Source organism: Tauraco erythrolophus, chromosome 10 (assembly GCF_009769465.1).
Source record: "Tauraco erythrolophus isolate bTauEry1 chromosome 10, bTauEry1.pri, whole genome shotgun sequence".
In the NCBI taxonomy this organism is placed as follows: domain Eukaryota; kingdom Metazoa; phylum Chordata; class Aves; order Musophagiformes; family Musophagidae; genus Tauraco; species Tauraco erythrolophus.
The window spans coordinates 10190665-10213858 of NC_141474.1; the positions used below are offsets into that span (position 1 = coordinate 10190665).

Consider the following 23194-nt stretch of genomic DNA (forward strand, 5'->3'; position numbering starts at 1 on the left):
TATTATTTTTGTTTGAACAGTTAATTATCCATATTATAATTCATTTACATCTTCTTATCTTAACATTTTTCATGTGATACAGAAACAAGTGCTTCAACATCACCTAGGTTTATTTGATCAAGTGTTTCCTTTGCTCTGGGTGGTTGGTTATCTTATGCAAGAACCAGTGCATTAGTAAATCACTTTGAATTTTAGTCTGCTTTTTGCTTCAGTTATTTTCAACATAGATCTTGAATGATATGTGTACAGTAGAGAAGTTCAGCTTTACACACATTTAATGTGAATTTCTGTTTTTTCAAGTAAGCATGCAAGACACAGGGAATCACAAAATAATGTATTTGTACAACTTCTTTTGGATACCAAAAGAAATAAGCTTATATGACTATGAAAGAGATTAGTATGAAAAAAACGAGGTATGATGTAAAAACAAGCAGACCACAGGGAAGGACTGTGTCAACCAGAATTGCCAGACATTTATTTATTTATTCATTCAGCAAACCTTGGAGAGGGAAAGAAAAAAAAAACCACAGAAAAAAGAAACACTTGTGTGTTGCAAGAGGATTAGGGGAAGTGACTGCTGAAATCAGAGTATAAATGCTTTACAAGGTCAGTCTCTGGAGCAGTTAGTAAGTAAAATAGGAGTGCAAATAGCACAAAGGAAACAAAAAAGTAAGCTACATTACTGAATGTGTTTCCTGAGTTTCTGAATCTCTAGGATGTCATTCCTGGGCTATATGGCTCTGCTCTTATGTTGGATGTATTGTACTGCAGAAAGAGGTAAGCTTTAACATTAAAAACCCCCTCACCTTTCTTAAAGTGTATGCAAAGATGGTTACTAAAGCAATATGTAATTAAAATATTGGCATTGTAGCTGATTTGAATGAACTTTTGACAACAATAATTAAGATTTCTTCTGGCATTATTTAGCACATTTAGCATATAGTATCCTGTCATAGGTATTTTATCTATTTATTTGGATAACCACTGCTGTTATTAATCTGTTGCACAACTTTTTTGATTGTTACTATCCCTTTAAACAAGAGGCAGACAACTCATTTGTTATTAATTATGTTTGTTAATTATTCTAACATCTGAGACTTGCAAACAGCTGGTAGATTAAAATAGAAAATATTCAATAAATGTGCATTTCTTTCTGTCTGGAATAATCTGTGAGATAATATGAGAAAGATGAATGATTACAAAATTGACTGAAAGGTTTATGAAATATCTGTTGAATGACAGTCTGTTTTTAATCCATTACATGATATAAAAGTATACATGTATGCTTTCATACATGTTTAAAGAGATAGCTAGTGTTCTGAGTATCTTTTCAGAATCTTCTGATATATTCTGCTTCCCTGTTGGATTTATTTTTCTTGATATTATGAGTATATTGTTTAATGTATGTTTAGTAATTTAGTTCTTTTGCTTTCTGCCTGAGTTTCTTTACATAGATCGTGGTAGAGTATTATGTTTTTATGAGGCAGTGTGTTTTTGCTTAGTTCGGGTTGTTTTTAATTTTAGGTAAAGATTATGAAGACCTTATTAATCAAAACAATCTGATGGATTTTGCTTTGGAAAATTGAAAAATCTGGACATTAATAAAATGTATTGCCTTTTTCATATATGCCTATAATAAATACTGCTCTAAAGCAACTAATAAAGTTTAATTTGTTTGCAAAGTAGTCTAGAAAAGTCCTGGAATTTGAAAAGAAAGTTTTCCTGAATTTGCACTTTCTTTTCACAATGCTTTCTTTAGATCAGAGAGATTGTAAAGGAATGTGAGTGTAGCAATATTTGATTTATCCAGGACAACAATTACCATGGGTCATGCAGGGTTCTTAGTTCAAGTTTCACATTGAAAGGCTATGTGAGTTGTTCAAGAGCTGGGGTTTTGCACAAGGGCTGAAAAATGCTTCTGCCCAAATTTGTAGTTTGTTCTTGACTTTATGGAAGTTGCTGCCAACATAATGACAGCAAGAAAGTAGCTTGAGCTATTTCTAACTGAGGTCAAGTCACATATAAATACCGAAGTATTCATTCCAGCTCTCCTGATCTCTCGCTAAAGGATTTGAAGGTATGCTTTTAGTGCATGCTTTCTAATATAAAAATAAAATCCTCTCCTTTTTGATGAGTATACATAGTGAGTACATGATGTAGTTAATATAGTTTTAAGTACATCCTGTCAGCAGATTTCTTCTTCTCAAGCTACTAAGAAATTGCATTTAAAAAAAAAATAGCTGTAGTCAGAAATATGTATACGTACTTGTTGATGGTAACATATAGTTTGACATCAGGACAGCAGTGGTAAAGAACAAACAGAGAGAGTTGAAATAAAACCCAGAAAGAAGTGTGCCTTAATAATGATGAAGAGACTATCAAGAGATTATTTTTTGTGCCTTTTTTTCATTTTTGATGTAAACAAGGAGGAGTTAAGAGGCTCCATTCTGCACAACAGACAATAAAAATATAATACAATTCAGAAGTGAGGAATAGAGCAGAGAAGCTCTCCGTGTACTAAGTAGTCTATTTTTTAAATCATAGAATTCCGAGCGTGCTTTCTCAGCTTACAAACTGAAATCACTAATTTTAATGAGCTCTAAAGAAATATTTGTAGAATTAGAAAAATTCCCTTTCTCTCCATTACAAAGAACTTTTTTGGGTAAACTAACCATTTGATGTGGTTTAATCCAGCGGGGCAGCTGAACACCACACAGCTGTTTGCTCACTCTCCCCCACTCTGTGGGGTGGGGGAGAGAACCAGGAAAAAAAAGTAGAATTCATGGGTTGAGATCAAGATAGTTTAATAGGACAGAAGAGGAAGGGGGGAAAAAATATGAATAATAGAATATACAAAACAAGTGATGCACAATGTAATTGCTCACCGACCAACACCCAGCCAGCTCCCAAGCAGCGACCCCCTGGCTAACTTTCCCTCTGTTTATTTACTGAGCATGATGTCATATGATATGGAATACCCCTTTGGCCAGTTTGGATCAACTGTCCTGGCTATGCTCCCCTCCCAACCTCTTGTGCACCTCCTCGCTGGCAGAGCATGGGAAGCTGACAAGTCCTTGATTTAGTATAAGCACTAACGAGCAACAGCTAGAACATCACTGTGTTATCAGCAATATTCTTGTACTGAATCCAAAACACAGCACTCAACCTAGGAAGAAAATAGGAAGAAAATTACTACTAAGAAGGAAATTAAATCTATCCCAGCTGAAACCAGGACACCATTTTTTAACATGTGAAAAACAAGACTAGCTAGAGGAGTCTTGTTTCTTTTGCTTAGTCCTTCATTTTGCAAAAATGTTGTTAGAAAGTGAATGTGTCTTAATCTTGCTTTGAAAAGTAGAAGTCCTTACCACTTTTTTTGATGGTAGGGTAATACCTTCTAGTGAGCAGAAGCAATAATTTTTGCTCAGATGTAACCATTCAGAGGAGGAAGCATAGTTATTAAAGTAGTTGGAAAACAGGTGAACGTGTGGGTATACTTTAACACCTCAGCAGTATTGTCAAAGCTTGTTTGCTTGTAGTTACTTAAGATAGCCAAAATAAAGCTATTAGACCTCACAATTAACATTCTTTTCTTTATATTTTAAAAATGTCATAGCTACAGAACACTTAAAATTGTACAGGTCTTTTCCTTAGAAAAAATAATTTTCCTGATTTTGAAACAATTTTCTAAAATTATGTCTCTAATTTGGTAGGTATTCCACTGACTGGAAAAAAACAAACAAACAAACAAACCACAGTCAGTGTTCAAGTGTATGTCTTTGTACAACTAAAGTAAAATCCACTTTCCTCATTTTGGTGTGGAAGAATGAGCATTTAATCTGCTCACTTTGTATTAGAAATCACAGCTACTTGACCTGTGGTTGTGGTCTCCACAGTTTAGTTCAGCAAGCCATAACTCTACATCCCTCACATGAGGAAAGATCCTAAGTTATTTTTCTGTAGTCCCACTTTCAGGCAGCACCTGGAAAATCTGTAGGAAAGATCCAGTGAGAGTATTGCTGCTTTCTGCTTTCTTAAACCTATGGTCTTACCACTAAACTGGTGAGAGGACTTTTGTGCCAGCTGTCTGCTGAGTAATGAATCTGCTCACCAAGGAATTTTCTTCCCTGATGGACATTTCTTCTCCCATTTATTTTCTATATAGAGGTTTCATTTTTTTCACAAAGTTTCATTTTTCAGAGCTTGTTTTATTTATTCTTGATGAATTCGCACCTTTCATGTTTAGATGGAAAACAGACTTCATTGCATTCAATTGACTAGACTCTGCTACTCTAGGTAAAGCTTCGGCCTTTAAAATAAGTACCTTTCAGTCACTCAAGCACAGAGAATTAGTCACTGAAATTAGATCAATTATTATAAACAAACAAAACAATATTTCTTAAGAAAGATCATTTAGTCTTTCATTAACAGCTTCCCAACATTTGTTTCTTTCCCCTTTAGTCTGATTTTTCTCCTTCTCAAGCTGTTGAGGAACTACTTAATAAAATTAATTCGGGTTTATTTCTTGTAATTCATATGGCGTTGGCTGTACATTTCATGGACACTAAAGAAGGCCCAGGAAGGAGCTTTTGAGGAATGACTGTATAATACTGAGCTACTGAGAAATATCAGACAACATCATCCACCCCCAGATTGAGTCCAAATGCTTTGACGCTAACAAAGGTCAAAGTGAATACCCAGAATTAATTACATCATGTAATAAGTAACTTGTCATAAAATGTAATCTCATGGACAGGAGGAAATAAGTTTTGAAATATCAGGTGATCTCAACCTGGAAAGTTTAGGTGGTATAAAGCTTGGGGGAGATTTGACAGAACTAGATCAAGTGACACATGACCTTAATGTCAGTAAGGGTGATGGTGGCTCCAGAAGACAATAGTTTGAAAGGAAACTCTACAGAGTGCACAGAGTTGTTTTCTGGGATAACAGAAGGGCAGGCATGGAGGAGCTCCTGCAAATGTAAGGGTAAGATATGTCTGTGGTTAGAATCAGGGCACTAATCACGTCTCAGTCTTCGTAACTAAAATCTATTTAGTGAATTATGACTGTCCTCTGTCGTTTCTTGGTACTTGCTTGACTATTCTTATGTCCTTCTAAATGTCTATTCATATTCCTACAAAAGATGGTTTCTTGGAAGTTTGATGCTTAAGTAGAAAACATATGCTTATTTGATCACAAATGTCCCCAGGATTTCTTGCTACACTTTCTACTATAAAATTATTTTGGCATTTTTAGCATGTGATTCAGCCACCAATATTTTCATTTACAAGTTTTAGATTGTAAAGAACCTCCTCCTAGGAGGGTTAAAGAAGTGCCTACTGAAAGATGGGACAGACCTCCCTATCCACATGGTACTCAAGTAACATACAGATGTCGGCCTGGATATATGAAACTTGGACGAATTGTGTTTGAGTGTGCTGATGGAGCATGGAAACAAAACCCCCCAGGGATAGAATGCAGAAGTAAGTATTTATAAAAATACAAGCAAACATTTGCCCTGACAGATCACATTCCTTGCCAGTGCTGTCAATGTGAAATTGCCATTTTATCTTTACCTGTAACTTAGTTATTTCAGCATCCTTCAAAATATCATCCTAAAAAGTATGTATGCATAAGGAAACATTTTTACAAGTTCCCTTTCTCCAGATCAAAGGATTATTATTTTTTTTTAACAGGAGAAGATCTTACTCAGGCCAGGCTTATTAACCCAAATTATTTTATTAAGTTATTAGGAACTTGCTTCCAAAATTTTAGAAAAACTCTAATGTAGAGGAAATTTACAGTCTAAGCAGAATAAAGCACTCACCTAGCTTCTGGATGCGAGTCAAGAGACAGTATTGTCTTCTTTTCAGTTTATTCAACTAGTTCTATGAAAGAGGTAATTTTTTGGAAGTGGGAAACTGTTTCCCTGCCTTCTCTTTTAATCTGTGAAGGATAATTCATTATTAGGCTGACAGCTGCTATTTATTATCTCTAAGAGTAAACCGTGTTAGGAGTTTATAAGTATCTCATACCCTCGTACAGAATTCATTAGTGAAGAAATGGAAGTTTATTATTGTTACTCAACAGATACTGCTTTTCTGTAATAAATGAGTTTTAAACACAAAGAAACTTTAGACACACAAGCTTCTGTTCTTGCATATCTAACATACAAATTTTTTACTAGTAGAATGTAAATGTTTGTTTAAATGACACCTGGAACAATTTCATATTATCAAATGAAAGATGAATGCAAATTGTGAGAAAAAATGAATTATAAAGTTGTTACTATTTTCTTTTACATTTTTTTATTTAGTCATCTTCTCAGTTTTTATATGTATTTGTGTCACTACTCGGTGAACACAGATCTTTCAAATTATACAAAATTTGTTGTTGCTTTTAGTAGCATATTTTAGTAAATACTGCCACCCAGTGAATGGATGCTGACACTGGCAAGGTGCGTATGAAAGGAGAAAAGGGATGATCTGCCACAGGTTAAGTGATAACGTTCTCTTCTCAGGATAGGCCACCCTAGACAGCAAAATTGATCATGAGATTGTCCATTCTCTCTGAATCACACTGGAGCAGATTTAAGGCCTACTCAAACACCTCTTCCTTGACAAAAATGAAGATCTTGATACGCTCCAATAAATGGAATTGCCTAGGTTGACAGGGACCAGGAAAGATTTCTTCTGAGGAGGACGAATAGGTTTTAACTGTGCAGTTTATTTTGCAGTACATATTGTAACGTCAAAAGTGGATGAATGAGAGGGATAGTGTGTTCATCTTTGCAGTTCTTTTGAGAATACAGGGCAAATAGGGCCAAACCAAACTAAATGTTCTATGGGGAGCTTTGAGCAGAAAGGACTGAGGATCAAAAGATTCCCGCGGCCTTAGATCATCCCTCTTTACTCAGCACAATCCCCATCAGATTGAGGAAATTTCGTTTCCAGTCGTGAATGGACTCTGTAGTGGAACCTTTGCATGAATTTATGTTACAAGTTCTATGAAAAGCTGAAGTTACATTTTGCCTTTAAAATTGTCATAAAACTTATGATGAGTTCAGCCTTTTTAAAGGAATAAAACCTACTAATTTGTTATTTCATTTAAAAAAAAAAAAATCAGCTTATCCTTACTCCAATACGTTCTCATTGAAGATAGTTATTTAAAACAGAGAGGTTAATAATTTTTGAATTTTCGTAAGGCCCATACTCACTACTAATTATGAGAAAAGGCTATCTTTCACGCTTTCACTTTCCTATGTATAGTGTAATTTTCTTCTTCTTCTTCTTCTTCTTCTTCTTCTTCCTCTTCTTCTTCTTCCTCTTCTTCTTCTTTTTTTTTTTACCAGATAAGCCCTGTGGACATCCTGGAGATACTGAGTTTGGTTCCTTTGAACTTACAAGTGGAAGTGAATTTGTATTTGGTGCCAGAGTTGAGTACAGATGTAATGATGGGTAATACTTATTTAATTCAATATATGGGAGTTAATGTAAGGTGTTAATGTTAAAAGAAATGTCAGTTATAGATTTGTTGTCTGTAATGCAACTGCACCTTACTAATATGTAATGCTTGGTTATTGTTTAACTTGAGTTATCTTTAGTATTACTGTAATTGCAGAAATTTCTCATGTCTGGTGCTTTTGGAGTAACTGAACTCATGCACCTGAAACTGTCACCCAAAGTGTCTAAAATACATAAGCCTGTAGGTAACTTGAAATCATGGCTGTCAGAGTAGAAAACAAAAGTAGTAATCTGCCTGCAAAACTGCCTCATGACTCCACCAGCCAACCAGTTCAGATGGAAATGCAGCTTTGTATGCTGGAATCAGTGCTCTCAGTAGGCAGTCATGATGCAGTTATGTTACTGAAGTCATTAGGCCATATGACAGAGTCTCTGTTCAGAACCACAGCTCATCAGTCCTGCTTAAATCATTTTTGTGCATTACAAAGTCAAATGTATTGTAAAAAAAGTTTGAAGGAAGAAATTTCTAATAGACTCACTAATATGTCTTCACTGACTGCTTGGAAAAAATTCTTCTCTCTTCCTCCTGTATTAATCTTTTCCAATAAAAACTGCAACATTGTGTTGTGTTTAGTTAAGTATGCCTATGACTGAATTCTTTCCTCTTAAAATGCAAATCAGCTATATGCGTGGCACAGTGATTTAGCCATGCTTTTGGAGTCTTTATACTGCTGGAATCTAGTCTGAGTTCCTGGAAAAGCGTTCCAAAATCAATATTCTCCTTACTTCTTTGAATTCAGACAGTTCTTCACTGTCATTGCAGACTGGCTGTACTTCCTCTGACTATATTTCAGACAAAGCAGAAGCCATGACATTGTGGCCATGTTGCCCTCAAACCTAAGATAATACTAGTTCATAGAAGCATGAGATACGTATGGTTTGGATTAAATTGTATTTTGATGCTGTCACATGGCTTTCAGTCATACTAGATCACAGACAACAGGAATTTTACTCTGTTTGCTATCGATTGTGTAAATTACCCCCAGGTTATTTGTCATGTAGCCAAAGCTTGCTATCTCTGTGATGGAGAAACCATCTTACTGATGCCTTCCTGCTTTCTGATTTTTTCATATTTTTTGCCATATGCAATTAAAAGAAACAAAATAGGGAAGATGCAAGCCAAAAAACTACTCAGTTTTGTCACTTTTTAGTTAGTCTGTGCTAGAACATGTGAAACCTACTTCTTTTGCTTCAAAAACAGCAGCACTGCTGTTTCTGTCACATAATGAGGCTGTATTTTAGCATTGTTTACCTTTTATTCGGTAAGGTACCAGATGCTCAGCCAAAGAAACTACCGTGAATGTCAGGCAGATGGATGGAGCAATGACATCCCTCACTGTGAAGGTAAGTGGAATTTGACATTTAATTCTTTATCCAATTGTCTTTTTATCTGTCTGATACTCTCTAGAACTTGTCTGTGATCTCTCTTCTGGTATTAATGCACATATATTTAAATTCAAGTTATGCAGCAGTGGAACTCTTACAATGATTGCTCAACCATTTTAGTCCAATATGCACTCAAGTTTTTGTTAAAAAGCGTTGACAAAATGGCATCTTGTCACCCCTAGAATGGCTTACAGACCCTGATAGAGTACATACCTGCAAAACATGATTACAAAAGACAGCTGGGGTGAGGCAGTTTGGATATATGTGAAAGCATGTATGTTTTTAGCTAGTTTCCTCCTCCACCCTTGTGAATATCCTAGCTGTTAAGATTTTGTTATTAGTTCTTTTCCCTATTAGCATACTGTGGAAGAACTTCAGTAAGTAAGAATGATGGCAAGAGAGACCCAGACCTCAAGACTTAATAGACTGGATGGCCTCAAGGAAGGCCTGAAATCAGCATCAGGCAAGATGATACTTCTCTGATTTTGGAAACCTTTTCACCAGTTTCAAACCTGTACGATTACAAAAATAAGCTTCCTTTCTTCCCAAAGATAATTTTTAACTGGTCTATTTTAATATATGTGTAGAGCAGTGAAATTTCTCTTAAGGATAAGCATCTAATGTCAGGAAAGGGTCTCTAAGTAAAGAATCACAAGTGAAAGCAGGTATCTTTCTCTTCTCTAGAGTTTGTTGTCTGTGATTTGACATTTTCTTGGTTTCAGAATGTGAGCTCATAGAAAAGGCAGATGGCTTATAAGATGGAGAACATTGTCAGAAAGAAGTGGGAGCTATGGTAGGCCAAACACCAGCCACTTTTGTACATGCTCAATGATATCTACGTGAAAAGTTAAGAATGAGCTTTGATAGTCATTTCCCCGTTAATAAGAAATATCTGATGACAGACATTAATTCTTCCTTTTTCTGCAGTTACAAAGTTAGGAGATACAAAAGGTCTAAATTCATGGCTCACATTGTTTTTGCTTACTTTAAAAATGTATTTGTTCTGATACCCTTATCTAGGATTTGTAGTTAGTAACTAAAGTGTTGTAGTCAGTCAGTAACACAGCAATTTGCAGATATTTGTCTATAGCAAATTCAGTTTGGCATATCTCTAAAGTAAATTAACCCATTTTGACAAAGTGTAATGGCCCTATGTGCCCGTCAGGGCTCATCTAACTAGATGACCTCAGGCGGGACCTCAGGAGGACATCTAGTTCAGTGGGTGCTCTGTCTTTAGCCCTCAAGGCTAAGAGGATGATCAAAAGGATGATGAGAGCTGGTTTACAAGCTTCCTCCTATGTCAGTCTGTCTTTTTGCTTAGAGTTTTGTATTATATCTGTTGCAAATGGTGTCTGCCTACATAACAAGAGTGTATATTTTTAAAACGTGTAAGGAAATTAGAATGAGTTTTCTGTACTTGAACTTTTTTGTGTGTCAATGTATTTTAAAGAATAGACCTCAAACTGGCTGTTTTTTTTTTCCTTTTGTTTTGTTTTATTTTTCAGTGGCAAAGTGTTTACCTGTACAAGCACCAGAAAATGGAAGAATAATTATGACCGGTGCATTTGAGCTAGGCCAAGAATATTCCTTTGGCCATGTTGTAAATTTTGAATGTAATGCAAAATACAGGCTTGTTGGATCTAAAGAAATAATTTGCTCTTCTAATGGAAAATGGAATAGTGATGTGCCTCAATGCCAAGGTAAAAAAGAGACTATTTATTATCTATAATTAAGAAGCTTTATTCTCACAGACTTCTAAGGACTGGTTACCATATGGAGAATGTCTACAAAGCGTTCACTTTATTCCACAGCAGTTAAGCATAGTTTGTCGTAAACAATCTCCATTGCATGTATGTAGAAGTAGGATGAGAAAAGGAAATCAGAGAATATTGGATGCTAATGTAGTCATAATGGACCATCTGTTTGTACCACATTTTCACTACAAGCTCTACGTTTTGCTAGGCTGCAGTCAATTTCTTTGAAACTACCTTCGGTATGTCTACATAAGATTCAATCACTTCAGTATTTATTTAATCAAAGTAATTACAAATAATTTTGTATTAAGTTTAAAAAATAAGTATGATTTTGAATCTTTCATATTCTTTGGGTACATAAATACAAAGAAATCATTATGAATTCTTTCTTCAGAATAATGTGTTTTCACGAGTTAGAAGGTTAATTCATGTTTAATTTTTTAAGAACAACAGAATCACAGAATAGGTGAGGTTGGAAGGGACCTTTGAAGGTCTCTCAAAAAAGCCAGCTAGGGCAAGCTACTTAAGACCATATCCAGTTGACTTTTGAACATCTCCAAGGATGGAGACTCGACAGCCTCTCTGGGTAACCCATTCAAGTGTTTGACCACTCTTAAGTAAAAATGTTTTTTCTTATGCTTAAGTGGTATTTCATGTATTTCTAATTGAGCCCATTGCTTCTCATCTTGTCATTGGGTGTCAAAGAGAAGAGTCTGGCTCCCTCATCTTTACTTCTGGCTACCCCACCACAGTCAGGAATTTATACATATAAACAAGATTCTCCCTCCCCCGCAAGGCTTCTTTTCTCTAGACTCTCTAAGCCTCTTTATATGTGTCATTTTTTCCAATTCCTTAATTATCTTCATGTTCCTTCACTGGACCTCCTCCTGTATGTCCATGTCTTCCCTGTACTGAGGGAGCTCAGACCTGGACAAAGCACTTCAGATGTGGTCTGACCAGTGCTGAGTAGAGGGGATGGATCACCTCTTTTGGCCTGCCGGCAACACTCTTCTCAATGGAGCCCAGGACGCTGTTTCTTTGTTTGCTGCAAAGGCACATTGCTGGTCCCTGTTCAACTTGTCCATCAGGACTGCCAAGTTTTTTTTCTGCAAAACTACTTTTCAGCCAGTCAACTCCACCCTGCCTTGCCCATAGTTTGTACTGGTGGATGGGATTATTCCTCTCATTTTGCAAATAGAGATAGTATGGGGTTGGAAGGAAGCTTATGGTAACAAGCGCTTTTAAATATTCTATTCAAGTTTCTTAGATTATTTATATGTTATCTAATTGGGAAGTATGTGTTCCGAAGAGCAGCGTACATATGTCAGGACATTTTTTTTTCACAATTTCAACACTGCATTTTGCTGCTTTAAAACTCCCGTTTATCATAGTTTGAACAGTATGAAGTTGGATTAAACATTTGCTTTAACATTTGCAGAATATAGTGAATTTTATTAAACAATAACTATTCCACTGAGCTATATTTCATTCTAAATACAAAGTAAATCCAGCAAAGGAATTCAAGAGAACTCTTTGGTGTCCTGCTCAAGGACTAGGAATATTTTCTGGCTTTATGAATGCAGGTTTTGGAGACTGCAAGATCTCGGTGGTTTTATTGAGTTTGGTGAGGAGCTGGGGATGCCAAGGTCCTTTTACAGATAGTGAAGCATTCTACTGTCAGTTTTCTAGACAGTTTAATTATTTTTTCCTGTTGATGCCATGATTTAATTAATCATCTACTGGCTTTAGGTTGGCTGGAAATTACAAGGCAATTAAATTATCCGAAAAATGGAAAATCCTCAATTTCTGCTTATTTTCGAATGTCCCCTGCCTTATATATTGATTCTGAGATCCATTAAAATCCAAAGCAAAGCCCTGAAATCTGTCTCATGAACCAGTTTGCTATTGATGCTGTGCTATACCACACTTTCTACCTAGCACTCTGTCCTGGTTTTAGGTGGGACAGACTTAGCTCTTCTTTTTACCAGCTAGAAGAGCTCCGTGTTTTGGTTTTACTCAGAGGCTCACTCTGAGAAGAATGTTGATAGCGCACTGATGTTTGTAGTTGGCACTGAGGTCTCAAGGACTTTTCAGCTTGCCATGTTCTTGCCAGTGTACAGGAGCACAACAGGATAAGGGGGGAGCATGGCCGGGACAAGGGGGCCACGATTCCCTTTGTGATTTGTACTTGGACTTAAGATTGAGGGCCAAACTGGCCGATTAGTATTCCATATCATGCAGCATCATGCCCAATACAGAAGTGAGGGTCAGCCAGAAAGAAGGACTTTAGCCCTTCCGGGACTCTCACTTTCGGACTCTCAGAGTGTTTTTTTCTCTCTCTCTCTCTGTGTCGGGGCCTCCCGTTCATCCAGGTTTGCGGTATCGGGTTTTATCTGTTTCGGGATTGCAGCTTCGGGACAAGATGGGCCTTGGTCAAGGGGTGGTGAGCAATTACACCGTACATCACTCATTTGTATATATTTATCCTTGCACATATCCATACATGTATTGGTAGCACATATATTGCACATATATTGGTAGCGGTAGTAGTAAATTGTTCTTATCTCAACCCATCGATCTCTTTTCTTTTTCTTCTTTGATTCTCTCCCTCATCCCTGAGGTGGGGGAGTGAGTGACTGTGTAGGGTTTGGTTGCCGGAGCGGCCTAACCCATGACACGCTCACAATCAGGTAATTGAAGAGTTCTCAAATAAATTTCAAACACTTTCTAAATGTAAATTTTTTTGTTTAGTCAAATGAAAAAAACACACCCACCTAAATTTTATTTCAGTAGGCATTTATATTCAGCAAATAAAAATAAACAAAAATGTATGGATTTTGTCTTTCTCAATTTCAGAGATTATCTGTGATGTGCCAAATATTCTGCATGGACATATACGTTCTCCAAAGCGGTCTTATAAGGAATCTGAACAACTGCAGTTTGCCTGTGATGAAGGATACAGATATGGTGAAAGAGCAGATGCACAATGTACTGAATCAGGATGGAATCCAACCCCCTATTGCACTGGTTAGTCTTGTCCGAAGTAATTTTGCACGTTTGCTGTGTTTGGAAGTCATTTCAGAGATTAGTAATGACAAAAGCTAGTTTGTTCATAACAAAAGAAATCCATCCACATCTGACCAATATTACCTGAAAATCTGGAAGGATTAGATGTTAATAGGACCAAACAACTATATAAGAGTTTTTCATAGAGGCCAGAAGCAAAATCAGTCAATTCAGTCTTTTGTTACTTCCGTGTAGTTAAATAGGTCCATGAAGCAACAGTTGCTCCAGTATACTGCATAAATGAGATTGATGCTAAAATACTTCATGCAGCACTAGTAGCTGTTGTTATTTTATGCTTGTTTTATATGATTCTGAAATGGTGGGGAGAAGATAGGAAAAAGATTTCTTGAGTTAGAAAAAAATCCTAATTTGGAAAAATAGAAAGGATAAAACTGAATCTCTTTACCTTCTACAAAATAGGAGGAAAATGTTTTCTCTAAGGAATGGAAAAATCAGACACAAAATAGAATATTTAAGCAAGCAGGAAAAAAAAAGATATTAATACCAGAGAAATTTGAACTACACAAGGAATCTGAAATATTTACTGGCACAGGAAAATTAACTTTTGAATCAAGCTTCTTGGACAAGTGGTTTTTGAAGACATTGTCTTCATATCAAGTCCTGATACCTTTTAAAATGTGTTTTATGTGAACATAACTGGTACAAGTCAGTGACTGCTGTATGTTGGAAGACCGGGTAAACAAATATTTGTCTGATACCATATGAATTGCAGCAGTATGAATAAAATTGGGGAAAGCTAATAGTCTTCACTTGATGACCTACTTATGAATCACAAGCAGTTCTTTGAGGTGGAGATACAATTTAATGCATCTTCAGGTCTTCTGTGTTCAATGTCGAGATGCTGTGTCACCATAGCCAAGACTCAGCTACTTGAAATCATAGGATTAACCTTTCAGTAAAATAACACTCAACATCTCACCCTGTGTGAACATTTGAGACAACAGAAGTTTGCTTCACCTACCGAACTGACCTCTGCATTTTGTCTGAGTGTTCTGATGAGTCTTGTAGTTTGAGCAGACTGAGCACCTGGTTGCTAGTCATTATGTCCGTTCTTAAAATTTGCAGGCTACTAGTGCTGATCAACCAGTTCCAACCAAAGAGGAACAATTCAAAAATGATCCCTGTTTCACTAATGGAACTTGGTACAAAATTGTTAGTGTACTGTGCAACTTTTCAGAACTGACTGGAAATTACAAAAATATCTTTCAAATTAAAATCCTGACTTAAGTTTCTAAGCTGCCTTTCAATAGTTCTTCTGAAATAGTAAGATAGTGTTGTAGGAAGAACAATCTGAAGTTGACAGCCATTTCCAAAACAGTTCAAACAAATGTGAAGTAGTCCAATTTCAGAAGGATAGGTAGTCCATTAATGACCATAAGTGTCTAAGCTGAAAATTGCACTAGAATTGTAGTGCTGCATTATATGTCAAGCTGAAAACAATTAGTACTTTCTACACAGCCATTATCTCAATAATCGTGTACAACATAGATTTGAAGTTCACTAACCCTAAGAACAATGGACATAAAGTGATGTATAAACAAAGACCAAAGTAACATGGTACACAGGAATCCTGCCACTTTCTATGACCCTTAGCCTAGGATGAAGACAGCAATTTGTTCAAAGTCATCAGAACTGTAATTGTACAACTGCATTATCCATGATGTTCAAACTTCCTACCAGAACGTCTGAGAAATCTCTACAAATCAATATATTTTAAATGCTGACACTGCCTCTAGCTTTCTAAGTCTCAAATGCCTTCTGAGCAGTTAAGATGGCAAATCCAGTATTTCTGAGGCTAGTCCTGTTTGACATCAGCTCTCTGGGTCATGGATTTTACATTAGTTTCATTCAACTACAGCACTTAAAGAGTATAATTAAATCTCCAAATCCCACAAACAGAAATATGCATGTTATGCCCCACCTGAAATAGTTTGATGTAAATTTTGGGGAAATCATTAGTGCCTCAAATTATCTTCAAGAAATTGCCAAATATTTGAAACTGGAAAAAAGTGTTGGCAACAGGGCAACATTGTAGGATGTTATGGACCACCTGCCTTCCTGGGACCTCTTCCAGAAAGACTGCTTCAGAGATAGAGAGTAGTCAGTCTCACTGCCCACTCAGTTCTTGACTTTTCTGCTTCAAGATTAGTAATGATACTACTTAATATGCATTGTCAATGCTTTAGCAGCATACTGCTTTTAAGAAGTGCCAATCAAAACATTCTTCCACACACTGATATACTGGGCTCTCATACTTGGGACATATTCAAACAGCGGTTCTGAATCCTATTTGAGTTACCACTGAACCTATGTATGTGCATGCAGCTGATTTTCCCACCTTCATTCCACAGCAGGACCAATCTGCCCTTACAGTCATCCCCTTCCAGCCCTGAGTGTGTTGATGATATTTACTTAATTGGAAGTAGAACACAAAAATAAACCCAAAAGACAAGCTCAAATTTATAAATAATGTGTTTGCCTGGCTTCTCCTAGTGTAAAGATATCATGAACCCTAAGAAACATCTTTTTAATAATTTTATGCAGTTATGGTCAATATACTATGAAAATAAGAACTTATGCAATAAATATAAACATATTCTTCAAATTACCATCCGATTTTTGTCTTTTTGTTTAGAAATTGTATGCTTTCCTCCAAGAATTCCCAATGGGAACTTTGAACCTCAACAAGACAACTACACAGTAGGTGGTACAATCACGATACAGTGTAATCCCGGATTTCATTTTAAAACATTGACTGGCGAAAGCACAGCTAAATGCACCAAGAGTGGCTGGGTGCCTGATCCAGGTTGTGTCCGTAAGTAGCTCTCATGAACATACGACATGTAAAGTTGTTGGAAATTTCTCAGTGATAGCGTGTAGGCTCTGGGTCCGAGCACTTCAGGAGGAACCTACCTGCCATGGCCAAGTAGGACACCCTGGATAAACGTGACTGAAAGCCTCTGGGAATGTCCTTCTGTCCTTGCCTTGTCCCTGAAAAGGGTCAGTTCTCTTGAGAAACTGAAAGCACAAAAGTAAAATGTAGTTTTAAAACAAAAATGAGAAGGGCTAGGAAGGGCTTTTGGTGCAGAATCCCAAAAGTTACAGATGAAAACAGTGACAGGAGTCATCTCAATTTCAAGAGTCCACAGTTCAGTTTCTATATCTGAGCTAGCCGTCTGGGCTGCCATTCATGGTCAGTATAGTAAATTTAGTCAAGACGCTCTACAAAAATAGTGTCATCTCACCATAGAATAAATACTTACATTTGGTCTCATGAATCAGCCTTTGATGTCCACTGAGAATATTGAGTGGATTTCTGTTGGTTGCAATGGAAACAGAGGGAACCAATGTAGACCTAGGTAGTGACAAAAGACATCAGAAGCAGAGTGCAATTGTTCCTGCACTTCTTAGGATCTGCCAAGGTGTGCAATTCTGATTCTGTCAGTTTCAGAAAACACTCAGATGATGAAGCTGCATTAATTGCATCCTGAGCATTTTTTTGTCATGCGTGTGTTGATATTGTTGCTGTTCAATTCTATTTCAAGAGAAACCGTGTGACTACCCAGCTATAGAAAATGGCAAGTTAAGTAAATCACAAGAGTACTACAAAAACTACTACTTTCCAATGAGGTTTGGGCAGCATGCTGATTACCACTGCAACAGTGGTTATTCAACCCCGAGTGGAACATACTGGGTTCGAATCGTCTGTTCTGAAAGGGGCTGGTCTCCAGAGCCAAAATGCCTCAGTAAGTACTTTTCCACTATTTGCTCAGTTCTGTTATAATTATCAAAGGTCTGTGCAGGAGAAATTGTGCCGGTGGAGCACAAGATGGAACAACAGTTTGTTAAAGTACAACTGCTTTAGCTGACCACTAGAACTGCACCCAGACTGTCATCCTGTCTGCAGAGCTCAAACTGTCAACTGGTAAGTGACGCTCTGAAGTGAGTAAAGCTGAAATGATGCTTTTGGATTTTGGAGATTCTTTACTCCCGAAACTATCCATGAGATTAAGAAATACATAGGAAACGTTTCTCCTCTCTGGCACGCACAGCTGCACATACAAACAGAGAATTTCTAGTCTGTGTAAATACATTCTTCCTTCTGTGGCTTGGTCACTTTATCTAGACTTTCCTCTCTGAAATCCATTACCTGGTCCATTTGGATAACATTTGGAGCTGAGAAGGTGGCACACTCTTGCAACAAGCTGTAAGCAAGCATGGCATCAGCAAGAGATCGAGATGCGCTGACTTAATGAGTGAGCTATAGAGAATAGATTTAAAGCAGCGAGCTGAGTCCTCCTCTCCTAACACACGTCTTCAGTCACAGTAAAGTTATGGCCTACTGATAGGGCTTGGAAGTGGATTACAAAAGGTTGATGTTTCCCTGCTGCCCTCAGTGGAGTGGTGCTCATTGCAGAAAATGAGTCCTGCCTGGAGGAAAGGACCAGTTACTCAGGTAACACAGCTGTAGCGTTCCTTCAGCCATCTTCCTTGTGTCTGGGCACAGGATGCTGTAGAGCCAGCACGCCTAGTTGTTGCTAAAATCTCTAGAGCTGGTTTGAGAAGCTAATGCGTTTGCACAGAGCTGATAAAATCTCCTGGAGGCAGACGCTGAAAATCCCTCAAGGCAGACATCAGTATCTCGGAGACATGGCAGACCAAACCAGAGCTGGTGGACGTGACACTAGATGCACTGAAGTTAGCCAGCCTTGCTTATGAACACTGGCTAAGCGATAATGCTTACTGGACCACTTCTCAGCACTTTATGTAGTGATTTGCACTCCTGGTCATGTGATTCGTTAGTTTTGGGGCAGTGAAACAAAACATTTTTTCGTTCAGGGTTGAACACAAAAGTCCTTTTGGGATAGAAGGATGCAGAAAGGCGCCAGGAGGATCTATTTTAGTAACTGTCTTGCTAAGAATTAATTTGTCTCGGTTCTTGCTGTACAAATTACTGTGGTTAAACGTACTTACCTTTCTTCTTTAGAAACCTGTCATGTCAGACAGCTGGAAAATGGTGAATTCTCACCTATCCAGAAGAACATTTATAAGGAAGGTGAAAGAATTAAATATATCTGCAGTGATGACTATCATACTGAACAGGAAGATGGGGAAGTGACATGCACCAAGGATGACTGGTCACCTCCTCCAAGATGTATCCGCATAAGTGAGTATGTTTGTATTTTGTTGAGGTTTCTAGCTAAAACCAGTAAATCCATCGTCACATCACCTACATTAATCCATCATCACTGCTTAGTAACTCTAAGTCTAGGTGCTATACAACTGAAACACAATGCTGTGATTCTCTCAACTGGCTCATGCAGCTCTCATGTCCCGCTATACTGCTAAGGTCAATCACTCTACAAACATGCAGAATGTAACCTTGTAAAAGGTCCACATGTGGCTCAGTCAGATCTCCTAGAATGTAAGCTCTGGGATGGGAGTCGTAGTCCCTTTGTCTTCAATAGTGAAATCTTGTTATAACTTAGCTGTGCAGTAACATAATAACTAGTAACCATTCGCCTTTTGCAGCCTGAAATTGCTGAAATGTCTCACAGAAACTTTGAACACTACAGATAATGATTTCATATGGACAAAAGAAGCAATTCAACCTAACTGTCGTGGTTTAGTTCAGCTGGCAACTAAACGCCACATAGCCACTCGCTCACCCTCCCCCACCCCCAGGGGATGGGGAAGAGAATTAAAGGGGAAAAGGGAAATAGATCCGTAGGTTGAGATAAGAACAGTTTAATACTACTAATAATCACATAGGAATATGTACATATGTGTAATTATAATAATATATACAAATAAGTGATGCACAGTGTAATTACTCACCACCTGGTGACTGAGACCCGTCCCGTTCTAGACTAACAATCCCGAAAGAGATAAATCCTGACACTGCAATCCTGGATGAGAGAGGTCCAAAAAGAGCGTGAGAGAGAGACAGCACTCCAAGAGACTAAGAGTGAGAGCCCTGGAAGAGCAAAAGCCCTTCTTTCCAGTTAACCTTCATTTTTATACTGGACATGATGCTGCATGATATGAAATACTTCATTGGCCAATTTGGCCCTCAATCTCAAGTCTAAGTTCAAATCATAAGGGGAGTTGTGGACCCTTTGCCTCAGCCGTGCTCCCCCCTATCCTGTTGTGCTCTTGCACACTGGCAAGAACACGGCAAATGAAAAGCCCTTGAGGTCTCAGTGTCAACTATAAACATCAGTGCGTCATCAACATTCTTCTCAGAACAAGTCCCAGACTAAAATCAAAACACAGAGCTCTTCTAACTGCTAAAAAGGGGAACTAACTGTCCCAGCTGAAATCAGGACACCAACTTTTCCTAGATTGTAAAAATATTTTTTTAGGAAGCAATTCCACCCTGACAGAAACACCAACCATAGAAGTCTTGAACCACCACCCACTGACGTTATGATATAGCAATGAGAAAGCAAAATAAAATTTTGTGATTCCTAGTGTTAGGTAATCATGGGCATTACTGGTATAAACACCAAAAAGTTTGATGTGAAATTTAAACTTTTGAATCTCTTGAATGAAAGTATCATTATCTCTGCTCCCAACATTCAATTCCGTCCTCTAGTGTTCCTCAGTCTTTTTTTTTTTGTATCTTTATTTACTTGACTATTTAGTATGCAAATATTGATATTTGTTGGAGTGTTAATTTCTTAACTTGAAGAAACTCCTTCATAGAATAATTTATTAGGAAAGAATTTAGCATAATACAGAAGTTCACTTTCAGAATACAAGACGAAAACATCCAACCTAGATGACTGATTTCCATCGATTAGACTGGCTTGAAGGATGAATTCCAAGTGATGTGAAATCAGTTACAACTGTCTGCACTGGTGTTTTAGTAGGCAAGAAGGAGTCCTTTTATGTAAATTTGCTTTTGTTATGCAGTACACGCACTCTGAATGATTTATTTTTGGTAAAACTGAGGTGGTACCTCCACACCATTGTGATCTTTGGCATGGTCCCCCTTGCAATGTGGACAGAAGGTCCTCTTTATGCATGCACGGTGCAGTGCATGCCCAACATGAATTTCATTTCTACTGAAGACCAGATGTGGACACATAAGTTTGGAAGCTTACAGGATTACTGCAAATCAAACCCCTGTCCATCCCTGTTTGTGCTGCACGAGCTGGTAACTGTGAGCTTTGACTTTTTGCTTTCTGGTTGTCCCCCAGGAAGAGAGCTCAATGCAGAAGAAAAAATTTATCTGCTCTTAAAAATGGTCTAAATTGTACTTCTATTTCATTTGTCCTCTTTCTTCTGTGTATTATAAGCATGTAGTTTAGAAGTGTTTTACTTGAAAGAAATTCTGTCTATCTCTTTCAGAAAAATGCCAGAATATCAATTTTGACAATGGTTATTTCACCTCGGGAAAGAAAACATTTCATTTACAGGAGATGGTCAGCTATAGTTGTCATACTGGCTTTGTAACTCCAGAAGGACAAGAAACAGGAGTGATACAGTGTCAAGAGAATGGCTGGACTCCACCTCCAAAGTGCATCAGTGAGTAGCATAAAGGCTTCAGGGCTCCCTTTCATTGTCACTGCTACAGACATGATGTCCTATGTACTCGGACTTCTGTCATCTAGATTGGTAGAGTTTTCTTAATGAACAGAGAGAGACTCAAATAGAGAACTGATCCTCCAGAGCTTAACCTTTCCAGGGCTCCAAGAAATAAAAAGAGAAAACATAAAGGAAGTGAATAAGGCAGGAAAATATCTTCTGTCTTCTAGGTGAGCTATCTTTTTGGACCTCTAGCGCAAAGTAGATGGTAATCACTGACTCCTCCAGTGATTCTTACCTAATACAAGGTACATATACCCGAGTTTACTCCCAATTCTCCTGCCTTTCACACTTGTGAGGGAAGATTTATGAAGAAATGCCTGTGAACCAAGGGATTCTGCCAAGAACTTTCTTTAAATGTGACCAGACTAAAGAAAAATGGAATTAATTATTTGGAAAGACATTATCATTATGCATAAAAAGCACTATGCGTATGTCTGCCCTGGTGATAAAAAGTACATTTGTGAAAAACATCAGAGTGCTTTTTCCTGACAATATCTTCATCCTGTTGTCGCCTTTTTCCTCTTAGAAGTTCCTTCCTCTCCTGAAGGGGAATGTAGGATAGTGAAAGAAGAGACTTAATCTTCCGGTGTTATGTTACCAAGTTGGTAATATTGACCAACTTTAGCTGGTATTTTATCTTGTTCTTTAATTTCAGACCACCTTCCCCTATGATTTTGCAGCTTTTTTTTCTGACCCCCCTCACAAATAACCACGGGAAACAGGAGTAAAAGCTGTTTACTATAGCATCAATAATAATAACATGCAGAGAAGGAAAGAAATCGAATCTAAGGAAGAAATATTTAGGTTAGATATAACTTCTATACATATATTTATGGAGATTAATGCAATAGATATTATGTGAGTATGCTACATATGGTAGTCTACATTCATATTCTGGCAACGCAGAATTTTTAATATTTCAAATATACTGGGTAGTTCAGTAGACTAGCACACACTAAAGCACCTACAGAAATGATGGTGTCAAAGGGCAGTGTTTCTGGATCACAAAATGCACTAACTTTGTTTTATTCTACAGAATCATGTAAAACATCTCATTTGGACATTTTGCATTACCATACAAATAAAACTATGTTCATGCCTGAAGATACAATTGAGTATGCATGTTTGGAGGGATATCAAACTGCAAATAATAAGCCAACTGATACCACAACGTGTGGCATAAATGGTGAATGGAGTCCAACGCCCCAGTGTCTTGGTGAATATTGTTGTGTTTGCTAATTGGTGTAACTCTGTATACACTTTGTGAAGATTTTTTCTTTAAGACTTTCTTTGGCTTTGTTCTAATCATTAATATTTTGTGTACTTTTTGTAGAGTCTACGCTATATGTTAAAATACTTTGTTTTTGTAGCAATAGAATGTGAAATGCTGACATTGGCCAATGGAGATTTTTCTCCCAAGGAGGGTAAATACCGCAATGGAGATGTTGTGAAATTTACCTGTGCAAACAATTACGTGAGAGTGGGACCTCCCTCTACTCAGTGCTATTACTTTGGATGGTTTCCATCACCACCAGCGTGTAAAGGTAATTCTGTTGTTAACTTTATTGTAGTAGGAAATACATGAAAATGCTTGGTCCTGAAGACTTCTGCAGACACTTTCTGTAGGCTAGTCTTACTCCTAAGAACAATTATCCCGTGTCTAAAAGGGCATGAGCTGGTCCTCTTTGGATCATTTCATAATGGTTTTTTATTTTTTAAGATTCTGGACAGTCAAACTTTCTGTTAACTTTAGTTACGCCAGTTGGAGTTCTGCAATAACTGAGAGCGAGCTGGTAAATGACTTGCACAAAATGTCACTGTAATGTATGAAAAATTATTTATTATTCA

At 37.4% G+C, this 23194-nt stretch overlaps 1 protein-coding gene across 1 annotated transcript in view; it reads left to right on the forward strand.

The window, feature by feature from the left end:
* Positions 1 to 716: 716 nt before the first annotated feature.
* Positions 717 to 23194, forward strand: part of CFH (complement factor H) — a 35528-nt gene continuing 13050 nt past the window's right edge. The window contains exons 1-12 of the mRNA XM_086617709.1: positions 717 to 777; positions 5298 to 5483; positions 7352 to 7457; positions 8791 to 8867; positions 10415 to 10609; positions 13520 to 13690; positions 16386 to 16565; positions 17296 to 17496; positions 18738 to 18917; positions 21107 to 21283; positions 22383 to 22562; positions 22717 to 22890. Coding sequence (XP_086473835.1) covers positions 717 to 777; positions 5298 to 5483; positions 7352 to 7457; positions 8791 to 8867; positions 10415 to 10609; positions 13520 to 13690; positions 16386 to 16565; positions 17296 to 17496; positions 18738 to 18917; positions 21107 to 21283; positions 22383 to 22562; positions 22717 to 22890 — 1888 coding nt within the window. The remainder of the gene's footprint in view (positions 778 to 5297; positions 5484 to 7351; positions 7458 to 8790; positions 8868 to 10414; positions 10610 to 13519; positions 13691 to 16385; positions 16566 to 17295; positions 17497 to 18737; positions 18918 to 21106; positions 21284 to 22382; positions 22563 to 22716; positions 22891 to 23194) is intronic.